We start from the raw sequence: 14,180 nt of genomic DNA, 5'->3' as shown, positions 1-14,180 counted from the left end.
GCATGTCTAGTCTGACCTCATCTTCTCCCTGCTGGCTCCCAAGGGGCAAGGGGAAAGGACCAAAGGAGAGTTCCCTGCACCCAGCCCACATGCCTGTCCCTCCATCCTCTTCAGCTGTGGCATGAACCTAAGGGTCCAGAGGTCATTGGGCAAAAAGCTAGACCAGCCTGGTTACCCATTGCCTCTTGGGCCCGGGTGCTGGGCCCCAGGACTGAGACTCCCCGGGCATCAGGTCCCAGACCTGCTTCATCTCAGACTTGGGCCTCACTAGAGACAGGCCGGCAGCCAGCCCAGGGCTCTGCGCTCCTCTGGTTTCCCCCTCCCTGCAGCTGCTCAGATCACACTCAGCTCTGTGTGTGGCCTGCGCTTGCCCTTTGCTCTCTGCCCAGCACCGCAGGCTCCCTAAGCTCAGCGTGAGGATTGTGGGGCCTGTGACTTGTCCTTGCTCCACCAGGGAAGCTGCACCTTCCTAGGGTATCCAGGAGCAGGTGGAAACCTCTGTGAAGGGCCCTTATGAAGCTTCCAGCAGCAGCCACAGTGGCAGCAGCCCTGCAGGCAGCCGGCTGAGGCTCTAGGAGATAGAATGACTTGGGGGAGACATTGCCCTGCAAGTGCCAGGCAGGACCAGGTTCAGGAGTGAATCAGTAGATAAGCCAGCTGCTTCCGGCCACCTCCTTCTCTGCTTGGGCCCTGCTATTTGACTCTGAAAGCTTGGTCTTTATCCTGACGGCCTACACAGGCTGCTGAGACCCTGCTGACTCATTTGGGGCCTCTGGGGAAAGAACCGCCTGCCTAGTACACTTGGCTATTTTGGAGGTTGCTGGGGACCACCAGCACTTCCTGCTACCAGGTGCTGGACCCCCCATGTCTGAGGAGGGCAATGGGACTGGAAGGTTTCAGGTCCCTGGGCTGGAGTCAAGCTTCCCCGTTTCAGTGGGTGTTTGCAGAACGGAAGGGGCTTCCCTTGGCTCTAACTCACCCACACCTACATGTGGGGCTCGGAGGTCTCTCGGTGGTCCCTGGGTGGTCCCCTCAGCAAGAGGATTTAGAAAATAAAGACAAAAGACAATAGCCGGGGTCAGGTGGAGTTACCTCTTGCCTGATGAGCATGAGGAAGGACTTCAACAATAGGGGCGTTTATTTATACCCCTGAGAGGTTGGTTAATTTCCCCCTAGCTGCCCAGCGATCAGTTAACAAGTTACAACTGCTTGTTTACGTGCCCTTCAAAGAGCTGCCGTGTTCTCCGGCTGACTTCATCCTGCACGTGTAATTATTTTCCAGTTTCAGTGGCTCCCAACACCTACAGGCTGCATGGCCTGGAGAGAGTCGGCGCCCTCTCTGGGCCTCAGCTCCTGCCTGGGAAACGGGTGAGGCTGTCCAAGCCTCCACAGCCTCCGCAGCGGTAAACAGCAGTGAGCAAGGGGCAGGGAGAGCACCCTGCGGTGGGTGCAGGCTCAGGACAGTGACACCTGGGATATCAGTGGGTGCGACATCTTCATTCAGTCTGGGAAACCGGGGCTCAGAAGAGGGTCAGAACCTCAGCCAACCCCACATTTGTAAAGCTTGATTCAAGAGGACTTGTGGCCTGAGAGCCACTCCCATGGGTTACTGGTTCAGTGGCTGTGGTGCCTCTTGCCCACTGTCCACTCTGTGGGCCAGGTTCAGACTCTGCTTGGTCCTGGCCCATTGCCTCTGTCCGGCCTTTCTTTCCACGTCACTGAGGGTGCTGTCTTCACCCAGGTACCTGAAGCCTCACCCCATGTCCCTGGTCTGCTGAGGACTCCAGCCCTCTGGACACCCGTCTGAGAAATGACACCGGATGTCATCCACTGGCTTCTCTGTGTCACCTCTAACTGGGCAACCCTGCTTGGGTGTGGGTCCTTCTCCATCTGCCCCATCTGCAGTGCCTCTCATCTACCTGCGGGGGGCTCCCAAGTTCACATCCCAGACCCAGGGGCTCCAGCGGCTGCTCACCAACCTCCTTTCCTGAGGGCGGCTGACACCAAGTCCCAAAGCTAACTCGAAGATGCAGGGGGACCCAGGGTTGCAGGGCCTATCTTGCAGGGCCTTGTGGCCCTTACCAAGGGCTTGGTCCTGAGGAACCATTTAAAGGTCTGGGGCTTTCTCCGAAGGTGCTCTGCCACTGTATGGAATCCAATCCTGGGCAGCCAGCCAAGAGGCGACAGCAGGTGAAGAGTGGTGGCTCTGCCTCGGCTGAGAAGCGGCCTCATTCAGGAGATGCTGCCCACTGCAGACGTCATGGAGGGGACAGAGCAGGCTGATGATTTGGCATATGGGGGCTGGGATACTGGGAAGGTCCTGGGGCAGGGCATGGGGACAGGGAGAGAGAGGGACTTCAACCCACAGCACTCTGGCAGGAGGGATGCCTCTTTGAATCCTCGGGAGCACGCTGAAAAACCTCTGAGGTTCACTGCAGGGCCACCAGGAACGACCCAGGGGTCACCTGCTGTATGCTGACCTCCCCCCCCATGTTTCCCAGTAAGTCGGCTCTCACTCAGCTCTGTCCTGCTTTCCCAAGTAAACTTAGCTCAACCCTGTCCTGCTTTCAGACCTCAGTTTCCCCGTATGTCAGAGAAGGTCATCAGTGTTAGATTCTGCCAGCCCAGGCCACCTGCTGGGAGCTGAGAGCAGGGAGGACAGGTGAGGCCACCACTGCACCTCCCTTGCGCGTGCCCCCTGCAGACATCGTGAGTGAGTCGGGCACTCCTTCCCCTTGGTCCCACACACAGCCTCATGCTTGTCGACGACACCCTAGGCAGATCCCACCATCAGCCAGATCTAGAGTTCAGATCAGATGATGTTTCAGGTCAGGTATACCCCTCCCCAGGTATGTATGGAGCTGGCAGCAATTTCTCTGCCTCTTGGGATCCTATTTATACATTTATTTATAGAGTCTTCTCTAGCCACAGAAACTTCCAAGCTTAGAGGCACAGAGGTTCCCCATCATCAGATCTATCTAAGCAGAGGGACAGAAGGCTGTAAAGGGGACTTTGGTATAGGAAGGGCCTGGACCAGCCACCCAGAAGTCCTGCCTAGCTGGAGATCTGGTCAGAAAAAGTCCCTGGAGTGCAGTCTTCATGGCCTGGGCTGGACACCTGTCTTTCAGGGACCACTGGGCAGGTGGGCAGCAGCTGACAGCGCAGGGTGGGTCAGGGGCTTGGCGGTCATCAGCAGCAGGTGGCAGGGGCCCTTGGTGGGTGCTGGGGATGGGCTGCTCTCACAGAAGGGTGCAGCTGTGGGAGCTCATGGCCCATCTCAGCAGCTTCTGGGCCCGAGAACTATAGGGTGGGTAGCGGATCTCATTGAGCTTCTCCAGGCCCGAGGGAGAGAGTAGGCAAGCGCGGTGGTTGGAGAAGGTGTCGAAGGAGAACTTGCCGTGGTACCTGCCCATTCCACTTTTGCCTGTGCGGGCACAGGAAGTGAGGGTCTAAGGCAAGGATTCTGTCCGGCCCCACACCAGCCCCAGCTGCAGCCCACAGCTGGCAGTGATCTTAAGGAGCCGGGCAATTCTACAAAGCATTTTACAGATAGGGAAACCGAGGCCTTGAGAGGCTCAAAGGCTCAAAGTCGAACAGCGAGTGAAAAGCCTCGCAGATCTGAGCCAGGGGGAATGGGTGGGGAGTTGGACAGTAAGGGAAGGCAGGGACTCACCGACTCCTCCAAATGGCAGGGAAGGCAGAGTCATGTACAGGAAGCCATCGTTGCCTCCAAAGTTGCCGCTGCTGGTCCGGTCCAGCACCTGGTTCACTACCTGGGGAAATGGGGGAGGCATGGAAGTGGGCCGGTCATCGGAGAGGAAGGCTGGAGACTGATCCTCTCACAGGGGAGCAGAAGAGCCACCACCGCTCCAGTGCTCCCCCTGGGCAACCTCCACTGCACAATCCCCTCCCCTCTACGCACGCGGGAAGAGGTGATGCCTTCTCGGGATGGTTCAGGTAGGGTGTGGGTACTACAAGCAGGGCACAAACACAGAGGAAATCCTGCAGCGCCAAGCGGAGCGTGTGACTACGAGGCCCAGCGGTATGGCTGGGACACTGCAGGAAAGTGCACAGGCCTCCCTGTGACCAGCCTCCAACCCCATTTGGGCTCTCTGCTCACCGTGGAGGATCTTTGCACTACAGGAAAAGGAGGGTCCCTAGAGCACTTCTTCCTGCAGAGGGAGCCCACCTGGGCTAGGACACGCAGCTGGCCAGCCTTGCCCAAAGCCCTCTGCTGGGCAGCCTTGTGCAGGACACAGTGGTACCCAGCGGTAGCAGGATCAAAAGCACCCTTGAGATGACTGCTGTCCTAAAGTCCATCCCCTCACAGAAGGCTATAAAAGGGGATCTGGCCAGTCTGTACCCATTTGGGCCCTTCTGTCACCCCGGTCCACTGGGCCCCACCTGGCTGTTGTTAGAGAAGGCGTACAGGGCCAGCGGCTTCTCCCGACGGTTGATGAAGTCAATGGCCTCGTCCAGGCTCCTCACAGTCATCAGGGGCAGGATGGGCCCAAAGATCTCCTCCTGCATCACCTTCTCCTTCTCCTGCACGTCCACCAGCACTGTGGGTGCTGTGGGCACAGGGGCGGCTCAGCCTTGTGGAGTAACCAGGACGACCCCTAGGGGCAGGACCAGGACTGGACTCCAGGCTAGAGAGTCCAAAGGTTTGACCTCCCAGGATACCAGGCTCGCTGGATCTAAGGATCTGGGTCCTTCCCTCAAGGGACAGCAGATGATGAGACAGAGGTCATTTAAATAACACTCTGGGCCCCCAGAACTGGGACCTGAGCTCAACAGATCCAAGCTGTGGGACTGGAGTTTAGAATTAGGGGGCCGCAGGCTCAGAACCACAGCAGTCTGGAGCATTCATGCTCTGGAATCAGGAGGGGGCTCACCGATGTAGAGACTGTTCTCATCACTCTGACCACCAAAGGCCACACGGCCACAGCTCAGCAGTTCGTGGAGCCGCTTGAAATGTTTCTGGCTGATGATGCGGCCCAGGTTGGGGGAGTTCTGGGGGTCCTCGCCATAGAAACGAGTGATGGTGTTCTGCAGGGCAGGCACCAGCCGCTCCTGCATCTCTGGGCTGCACAGGACATAATCAGGAGCCACGCAGGTCTGACCCGTGTTGAAGTAGCGGAACCAAGCCAGGCGGTTGGCCACAGTCTGGGGGTCACAGTTGTCGTCCACATAGCAGGGGTTCTTGCCCCCCAGCTCCAGGGTGATGGGCGTCAGGTGCTTGGCAGCAGATTGGTAGATAATCTTGCCTACACGAGGGCTCCCTGGAGATGTGGTCAAAAGACCCATGCTCAATTGGCTAGATCAGTGATGGCGAACCTATGTCACGCGTGTCGCGGTGGGCTCTTTGTATCACTGAAAGCTCTAAAAGGTTTGCCATCACTGGGCTAGATGGTCCAGGCACATGGCTGTTGCCCCTCTCTTTCCACAAGGCCCTTCATGGCCTAGCTCCAGGCCTAAGCCATCCACTGGATCTGTCTTCAGTCCAGTCATCCCTGGGTCCAATTTCTCCAAGATTCCCAGGGGCCATGGTCAGCCTGCCTACTAATTGCTCTTGGGACACCTCTAACTCTTGATTTGTTCCTTATGCCCAACTACAGCCTCCTCCCTCCAATTCCTTCCCACCCTTTCCTGTGCTGTCCCCTGCCCCGGGACCCTGGCCAGTACCACTCTCACCTGTGAAGAGGATGTAGTCAAATTTGTGCTCCAGCAACTTCTGGGTCTCCTCAGGCCCACCCAGCGCCACGGCAAAGGAGCTCTGCAAGACAGATAGGAAGCTCAGGGGGCAGGTTCAGGGCACAGGAATGTCCCAGCCAGCAGGGGCAGGGCTATAGGGATGGTGGGTGTCAAAGGGGCAGGGTACCCTCACCTGGTCCAGGTACTGGGGCAGCACCTCGGCCAGCACCTTCTCTGTCCCCTTGCTTATTTCTGATGGCTTCAGTATCACGCAGTTCCCTGCAGGGACAATGGGGCACCAGTGGGGGAGACCGGTGCTTGCATACTCTCCAGGGGCTACACTCAGACAGCACTGAAACATGTGGGACTCCAGGGCCCTCTTTGCACAGGGCTGTTGGGCTGGGAGGGCATAGGGCCTGGGAGCCTGGGACCCTCTCCTCACCTGCTGCAATGGCCCCCACCAGGGGCACCAGGGTCAGGTTCACTGGGTAGTTCCAGGGGCCAATGATGAGCACCAGGCCAAAGGGCTCCTTTCGGGTGAAGGCACTGTCCAGCTTTGTGAGCTGGAGTGCAGGAAGGACCATGAGACCCTGCCAAGGACTACCCCAAGCCCCACCCACCCTATACTGAGGTCCTCAGCTCCCTGGGCAATGGGGTCCCTGGAGAAAAGACTGATTCTCCCTCGTGTCAGGAGCAGCAAGGAGCCTGAGCCAAGCTGGCCCAGTCTACCACCTCCTATTACCACTCCCTGGCCAGTGGGGCTCACCAAGTTCGTGCTTGCTGGTGTGTCTTTCATCCAGGCCTGCAGGTTCTTGAGGGCCAGGTCCACCTCATTCTGGCACAGAATAATCTCAGATATGTCTGACTCAAAGGGTGACTGTAGAGGAGGTGGAATGGGAGGTCAGGCTTGTAGCTGGCCAGAGGTCCAGTGTGTGGGGAGGGCACCAGTGGGTCTCACTGGCAGCACAGTGGTCCCATGCGAAACGTGGAGGGCTGGGAACCTGGATTCTGGCTGCCTGGGCTCCAGTTCCACTTGTGACCTTGGTCAAGTGAGTGCCCCAGCTTCCCAAGTGCTTATAGCCTGGGAACAGCAATCGAGCCTCTCTCACAGGGTGGCTGTGCATGCTCCTGAGCTCATTGTAATGTGCCTGTGAGCACTGCCTGGTAGGGAAGGGTCTGTTACAAAACAGGAATAAGTTTGGAAACAGTCAGTCATGTCAAGGCACAAACACCTTCCTTAGGAGGACAGGGATGTTACCGAGGGTGTGGCCCTGGTTTAGAAAGGACACAGTAGCTCCTGTCTGGGCAAACCCCCACCACCACCTCAGTCACCTTCCGCAGGTCCTGGACCAGTGCTTCCTGCAGCAGCTGCTGCTTTTCCCGGAGGAAGCGGCCCAGGCCCTCCAGCTGTGCCACCCGGAATGCGGCCGGCCGTGTCCGCCCCGAGTTGAAGGTCTCCCGCAGCCGCTGCACTGTATCCTTGAAGGGGTCCGTCCTGCTGGACAGGTGGCATGAGTTGGGTGTTTGGGGCTGCCCCCACCTTTGAGGACACCATCCACCCACCTCAGCAGCCCTGCATCTGGCAACCTCCCTTGGCTCACAGACCCTGTCTAACACAGGGCCCTGCCAGTCACCCCACGATGGACACCACTATGAAGAAGCCCCGAGCAAGACTTAAATTAACCAACTGGTTTTTTATGTTTACTTGTGAATCTGTCCAAAGCCTAGGCTGCTTGTCAGGAAGTGGGCTGTGGACTCATAGTAAGTGAACCTCTGTGAGTCACTGATCCCTACTAAGGCCTATAATGGTGGATGAAGCTGGAAAGCCTCAAAAGATAAGACAAGATCACAGCCAAGGACACCTGGATCCAATCTCAACTAGATAAAGACTATAGCCACAGGCATTTCACTCCTGGGTGGATTAACTTAATCCTTAGTAAGGATTAACTTACTACCTTACTTGGAGAAGTCTCTGAGTGGTTCTGCCCTTCTTGAGTACTCCTCCCCTTTCTTCTGATAACCAGATAAATAGGGGCCACCCAGAGAAGGTCTTGGTCTTATCCCTGAGAGAATCTCAAATTCGGTGAGAGGGCTTTGATCCTCCTGGAGCCCTGAAATCATTCCATTTTCCTCTTTTTATTTAGCATTTGCTGTGCACTCATTTGGGAGATTGTGGACCTGATCAGCCCACAATAACTGAGGGATATTATTAACCCAATAACCCCACAGAATGGTGTGTGAATGCTGTGTGTGTCTGTGAGCATCTGAATGTCTGGCTGTGCATCTTCTGCTGTCTTCCATGTGTGTCCATGGGTACATATGAGTGTATATAGGGAGCATGAATATCTATGTGTGTCCCTGTGTTTGTGTGTATGTGTTTCTATGTCTGTCCCTTGTGCCTGTGTGTGTATGAGTGTGCCTTTATGGGTATGGCTCTGTGGATGAGTGCAGATGTGTGTCTGTGTGGATGGCTGTCTGTGTGTGTGTGTGTGTGTGTGTGTGTACGTGTGTGTGTGTCTGTGTCTATGTATCTCAGGGCAGGTCTGTCTCTGTGTGTTTGGTGGGTGTCCCTGTGTGAGTCTGTGTCTGTATGTGGGCTGAGCTGTCTGGGACTCTTGCCTCAGAGTCCTGCCCACAGCAGTGCAGGGGGTGAGAGGGACCAGCATCAGCACCTGTGCCCTCCCATGGCCTTGGCAAGTCACTGTCTAGCCATAGAAGCCATAGAGCCTTCAAGCCAACTGCTGCAGTCCCTGATCTTAGTAAGACTGTGCCAGCTGAGGATTCAGGTACTGGGCAGTCCCCAGCCAACCTGCAGACACCTGCCCTTCCCATGGCAGCTGGGCCATCAGTCCAGCACAGGGGAGGACGTAGCAGTGCCTTTCCTGCAGCCAGGTGTCAGGCGGGCACCCTGAAGGACCAGGAGCCTTTGTGAGCCTGAATGTCTCAGGGGTCTGGGGTGAGCTGAGCACCTCAGAGGTCCTGGTGTCTGACCCAGAACCCGTTCCTAGTGTGCACCTTTACCAGCTGAAGCAGGTTACACCACCTGTGTTCTCCCTGTGCACACCTGGTGCTTGGTAAAATAACTGAGCTGCCAGCAGTGTCTGACAGGCAGGAGCTGAGGTCCCTAAAATTCCCATGGGCTGGGCCTGGACAGCAGTTCCTTTCTCAGCCCCACTGCAGGAAAAAAGCACCCAGGGTTCCTTGGGCCAGGGGCTGGCTAGGGATACACAGACAACCACCCCAGACTCTACCAGCTCTCCCTGAATGCTGATGTGCTGCATTGCTTAATAAGACACATGCTGAGAAAGGCATTAAGGCAGTTTTGTCCTGGTGTCAGCAGCACGGCATGTCCTTACACAGACCAAGATGATACAGGCTCCCGCACAACTAGCTGTGTTCTAATCTTGTGGGCTCGTGGATATACGCAGTGGAAACCTCAATGATACCATGGTACACAACTATAACTACAGGCGGGCTCTGTGTACCGCAGGTTCCTTGCAGAGCCTGGCCAGAGACCCAGGAGCCAATGGCAGTAGAGAGGCAGGGAGGGCATTCAGGATGCGGGGCCTGCACACGCAAAGGCCCCGCAGGGGCTGATTTTGAGAAACTAGATGCAGCTGGGCTGATCTACAGCCCAGGGGAACCGGCAGTTTCCCATGGGGAAGGAGAACAGCTTGGAACAAAGGCTGGAGGGCAAGCAGCCATTTGGAGCTGAAGTGTTGTTTTTCTTTTTTCTTTTTTCCAAGCATCACTTTGTTTAAATCTCACAGGATGAGGAAACTGTCACTCCAAGAGGTCACTCGATTTACCCTCCTCACTGATGCTGTGATGGGCTCAGTCCTGGCCTGTGTGGCCCCTACAGACCTTTCCCTCCACCAACACGGCAACCACGTACCAGTGCATCCTCTGATCTCCTCAATGTCTTTCTATTGATTCTAGATTTTTTGCATGAGCCTGTAATTCCTCTAGAACCAGCAATGAGCAGGGAATATAGCTTTTGGAAACTGAAATCAAAGACTCAGTTCCTACCACCTGACCCCCGAGTTCCAAGACATACAGGAATCACAACCCCAGTGACCCCTGTCCTGGTCCCCATCTTCCCAAACGGCTGCCTCCTAGAGGGAGATCCCCCGGGCAGGACAGAGGTCTGGATGCTGCGCGCTTCCCCAGGGCCTGGATGTTATGCGGAAGCGATGCCCAGAAAGCCACATAGTACAGCTAGGGCAGAACCAGGTTGCTCCTCTCTGCTCCGAGCTTCCAAGTCCAGACTGTCACCCCTCAGCCCCAGGCCCCTATCCTGATCTTCCTGGCTGGGCCCCGGGCCATACCCCTTTCCCAAAGCCCCACATTCCATTTCCCCAGCCCCCATCCCCAACCTGGGCCTTTTGCCCTAAGGCCCCTCTGCCCCTGGCCCTTGTCCCTTCACCACGTACCCCAGCGTGGGCTCCGAGCCTGCACTCTTGGTAGCACCCTTGTTCGACATTCTGCCTCCAGATGTCCAGCTCTGCTCTTGCCCTACTCACCCCTGCCTCTGCCTCTGCCTCTGCCTCTGCCGATCCCCTGATCCTCCGGGAGCCTGCCCCACCAGACTTCCAGCCCACGCCTGGCAGGGGTGTTTCCCCACATCTACTCTCTCCCATGCCCAGAGCTGCCCTGTTCTCACAACCTCCTTGGCACAGCCAGCAGGGGAGCAGGTAGGCTGGGCTGGGTGAAGCTGCTCTGAGTGGCAGCTGGAGGGGTGGCAGGGAGTTACCAGTGAGGAGAAAAATCCCCCAGAAGATAACAATATGCACACCAGCTGGATCCTGGCAGCAACTGCTGCCTCCTGGAGGAACCCCTCATAGGCACCTGCACTAAATCTCTACTCCTCCACCCCCACCTTAGAGTGTCTGGTCCAGATGAGGGCCTGTGACCAGGAGAAAGGGGGACAGATGTGGCGCCTCCATGGGCAGGGGCCTCACTCCATGGTTGAGATTCACTCAGTTCTTTGTTTATTCTCCTCCTTATTGTGTGACTGCTGGGAGGTTCCTTAAACTCTCTGAACCCCTCTGAGGCATGAGCAGGATGAAAGTGACCTGGCTACTGAGAGGATTGCATGGACAGAGAATACACAGGCCATAGCTCGAGGCACAAAATCAGTACCACTCAAGCTTGGCTACTAATGTTCCATGGGCACTGAGTGCCTCCGAGGTCCTGGGAAGCAGAAGACCCCCACCATGCTGTCCCTCCGTGGTAGTCTGACACTGTCCCCATCCCTCCCTGAGCCAGATGCCATGCCCATCCCACACTGAGGTCCACACAGAGGGTTTCTTGGCAGGAACATTGGTGTTCCTGTGTGGCCTGGCAGGACTTCTGAGATAATCCTTGGTTGTGACTGGAGCTGGGCCAGTGGGAGCCACAGACTACCACAAACCCTTCACCCTAAATATTTGGTAACTTCAGACGTAAATGCTAATGTGACACCAGCAAAGGAACGTGGGGATATGGAATAGAGCAATGCTGGCATGACCCATTTAAGAGCAGCAGACAGATCCTGGCTGCTGAGGAGGCCCATGTTTCCCACTGGGGAGCTGACACCTCTCCACAGATAGATTGCGTGGTACTTAAATTCTATCTCAATAAAGCTGTGCTTTAAAGAGAACTAAACTGACAAGAAAACTAGATAGTTTATAGATAAATAAAAATATGCTCAACCTCAATAGCGACTTGTAAAATGTAAAGTGAATCATTATCAGATTCCTGATCATACCCTTTGTATTAGTTTCTTGTGGCCGGTGTAACAATTTACAGAAAGGAAGTGGCTGAAATAACAGGAACTTACTCTTTCACAATTCTAAAGACAGGGCCCCAAAATCAAGGTATAGACAGGTCTGTGCTCCCTCTGCAGGCTCCAGGGGAGCTTCCTTCCTGCGTCTTCCAACTAAGGGGGCTGCTGGCTATCCTTGGCTTGTGGCCACATCTCTCTGACTCCTGCCTCTCTCTTCTCAGGGATACATCTATTCTCTTGCCTCACTTGAAAGTATTTGATCCACCCTCAGCCTGCAGGGGCCAACCCAGTTGCTCTCTCTCCATGGTCTGCTAACCATCTTGCATGGCTAGTGGCTTGTCTAGCACTGCCTCCCCTATGGGCTGAGCACTCTGAAGTAGGGAGGGTACATTTAAGCACTTGCAAAGACTTTTTCTAAACAAGGTCACATTCACACTTTCTGAGTGTAGGAGGTGATCTTATCTTCAGGAGCTATTAGGCTACAACAGGGAACAACAGTCACCTACTCTGCCACCCCTGGGGAATACTGGACTACGATTTCCAAAAAAATGAAGACATCAACAAATATTTGCTAAGCACCAAATGGCACTGGTCCCTACTTCAGAATGTCCAGCCCACAGGGGAGGCAGTACTAGACCAGCCACCAGCCATGCAAGATGGTTAGCAGACCACGGAGAGACAGCAGCTGAGCTGGCCCCTGCAGGTTAAGGGTGGATCAAATACTTGCAAGTGAGGCAAGAGTGTCTGTTCCTGGCAGACAGGAAGTAGAGGCAAGTCTCAGGGCAGGAGGCAGTTACTGGAGGCTGCCCTCCCCTGAACCAGGAAAGGCAGGGGACAGCCTAGGAACACCTTGTTGGTAGGGTAAGGTATTAGGATTAGATTCCAAGAGCAAAGCGAAGCCATGGGGTGGCTTCAAGCACATGGCGCTGTCCCTAACTCCATGTTTCCTTCTGCCCTCCACCGGGACAAGCAGACAGAGCCACCTTGGCACAGGAGCAAGGAATTTGATTCTTATGCTCGGGCACAAGGAAGAAAGCAATGGGGACAGGAGCCACAGGCTGACCCAAAGGGCAAAGCTGCACAGCTTTGGCGCCATGTCTGGCGTAGGGAGGGACTGGTGTCATGACGTCAGCACAGGCAGAGGTAGAGTTTTAGCTGCCCCCAAAGGCTTCACCGCCACTCCTCTTCACGGGTCCGTCTCCATCTTCAGTCTACTCAGGCGTGGCTTTCACTGTGATAATAAAATAAAGGCAACTGTAGGTTCCTTTAGGGACCGTCCTACAATGCATTTATCCTTGCCACCTGGAATTTGCCCCTCTCATCTCGGAGAGTCCCCAGCTGGGTTTGGGAGCAGGGCAGACCACTCCCACCTCAGCGGTTTGGTCTTAATGAGTTTGTGTCCGGCTTCTTGGTATCTGTGCCATCAGCAGTCTCTGAACGCTGAGCTGACTCCATCCTCCCACCTCCTGCAGTGCTGCCTGAATTTCGTAGCTTTCAGGAGTGGTCCATTTTTTTCAACTCTCAGTTTTCCAGTATGTTTGTTCCACTGTGAGGCAGAGGCCCAGCTCAGCTGTTTCAGCACCTCAGGGTTCCCTTTGGGATGGCTTGGATGAGCTGGCAGGAGACTTAGGCGCCTCCTGGGCCAGTCCAGGCCTGGCAGTCGGGCGAGCGTGCCTGCCATCCTGCGGCTGGCGTGGGCCTATGAAAAGCTTTCCCGGCAGAACATCAAGGATTGGGTTGGGTTGGGGGCCAGGTGAGGGCCAAGAACAGGGAGGAGTCGGGGGGCTGTGTGGGCTTCGCTGGAGCTAAGGGTGGGTGCCATGTCCTGCAGCGCCAGCTCTGTGCTGTGGGAGGTGGAGACTCCAAGTCCCGTCTGGATAGAGGTGTCAGCAAGATGTGCCCAGAGCGTCACAGAGAAGGTTCTGGGGACAGGAGTCCAGGGCCCAGGGTCAAGGCCAGGTAGGGATGGATTTGGGGATTATTTCACACGTCGTCTTTAGACTCACAGGACTGGAGGAGATTGCCAGAGTGCCTGGAGGGAGTCGAGAGGACTGGCGGCCTAGGAGGCAGGAGGGCGGGCACAGACCATGAACAGGGCAGCCAGGGACACAGCGAGGCAGGACTAGTGACCTAGGCAAGTGTTGCTGGAGGAGAAAGGTCGGGGGGAAGCCACACCAGAGTTGGTGGGGGCGAAGGGGCCCACAGCCAGGGAGGCTGCTGCTGTGCACACCCACTGTCATAAAGCCTGGCTCGTGTGGCCCTGTGGAAAGGCAGGCTGCCATCCGCAGGGCCAGGTGACCGGCATCGTCCTTCCTCTGTGCACTCCACGCCGCAGCTGCTGCTGGTCTGAGGGCAGCACTTGTAGGGAGGACACTGGGGCCGGGCACATAGGGCTGTCCTGTGCATCACAGGATGCTTAGGAGTCTGACTCACCACCTCCAAAGGCCCCTAAGCCCCTGGACAACAGCCCAGGGCCACCCTGGGCGGAAACCATGCTTCACCCAGCTGGTGTCCCACATGGACACCTCTTCTCAGCCCTGCTGAAACCATGGGTGAGGGCTGGGGAATCATAGCGTCTGAAAATCCCAGACCCGTTAGACCCTGATCCGTGGAAATGTACACTCTTGATCCAATATGAGATGCTCTGATTTCCAAAATATGGAGAACCTTAGGATCTGGGACACAGGAAATCTCTTTTTTGTTATAATGCAATATTTTA

General features: G+C 55.9%; 1 protein-coding gene across 1 annotated transcript; it reads right to left on the bottom strand.

Annotated features, from left to right (window-relative positions):
* Positions 1 to 2,871: 2,871 nt before the first annotated feature.
* On the bottom strand, positions 2,872 to 10,274 carry LOC102009512 (aldehyde dehydrogenase family 3 member B2-like). Its single transcript, XM_005384296.2, has 10 exons — positions 10,128 to 10,274; positions 7,027 to 7,189; positions 6,461 to 6,571; positions 6,137 to 6,257; positions 5,888 to 5,973; positions 5,695 to 5,776; positions 4,896 to 5,282; positions 4,405 to 4,571; positions 3,674 to 3,773; positions 2,872 to 3,424 (listed from the first exon to the last, which is right to left on the bottom strand). The coding sequence occupies exons 1-10, from the start codon at positions 10,175 to 10,177 to the stop codon at positions 3,240 to 3,242; spliced, it is 1,452 nt and encodes a 483-aa protein (XP_005384353.1). The 5' UTR covers positions 10,178 to 10,274; the 3' UTR covers positions 2,872 to 3,239.
* Positions 10,275 to 14,180: the final 3,906 nt, after the last annotated feature.

This window comes from Chinchilla lanigera, unplaced genomic scaffold (genome assembly GCF_000276665.1).
Source record: "Chinchilla lanigera isolate Chin_1 unplaced genomic scaffold, ChiLan1.0 scaffold00021, whole genome shotgun sequence".
NCBI lineage: Eukaryota > Metazoa > Chordata > Mammalia > Rodentia > Chinchillidae > Chinchilla > Chinchilla lanigera.
This window is presented reverse-complemented; position numbering and strand designations above follow the sequence as displayed.

Coding starts and splice junctions, on each gene's coding strand:
- LOC102009512 (XM_005384296.2), bottom strand. CDS start 10,177: ATGTCGAACAAGGGTGCTACCAAGAGTGCAGGCTCGGAGCCCACGCTG. Junction 5,283..5,694: donor TGACTACATCCTCTTCACAG/GTGAGAGTGGTA, acceptor CCACATCTCCAG/GGAGCCCTCGTGTAGGCAAG. Junction 3,425..3,673: donor CCTGCCATTTGGAGGAGTCG/GTGAGTCCCTGC, acceptor GTGCCCGCACAG/GCAAAAGTGGAATGGGCAGG.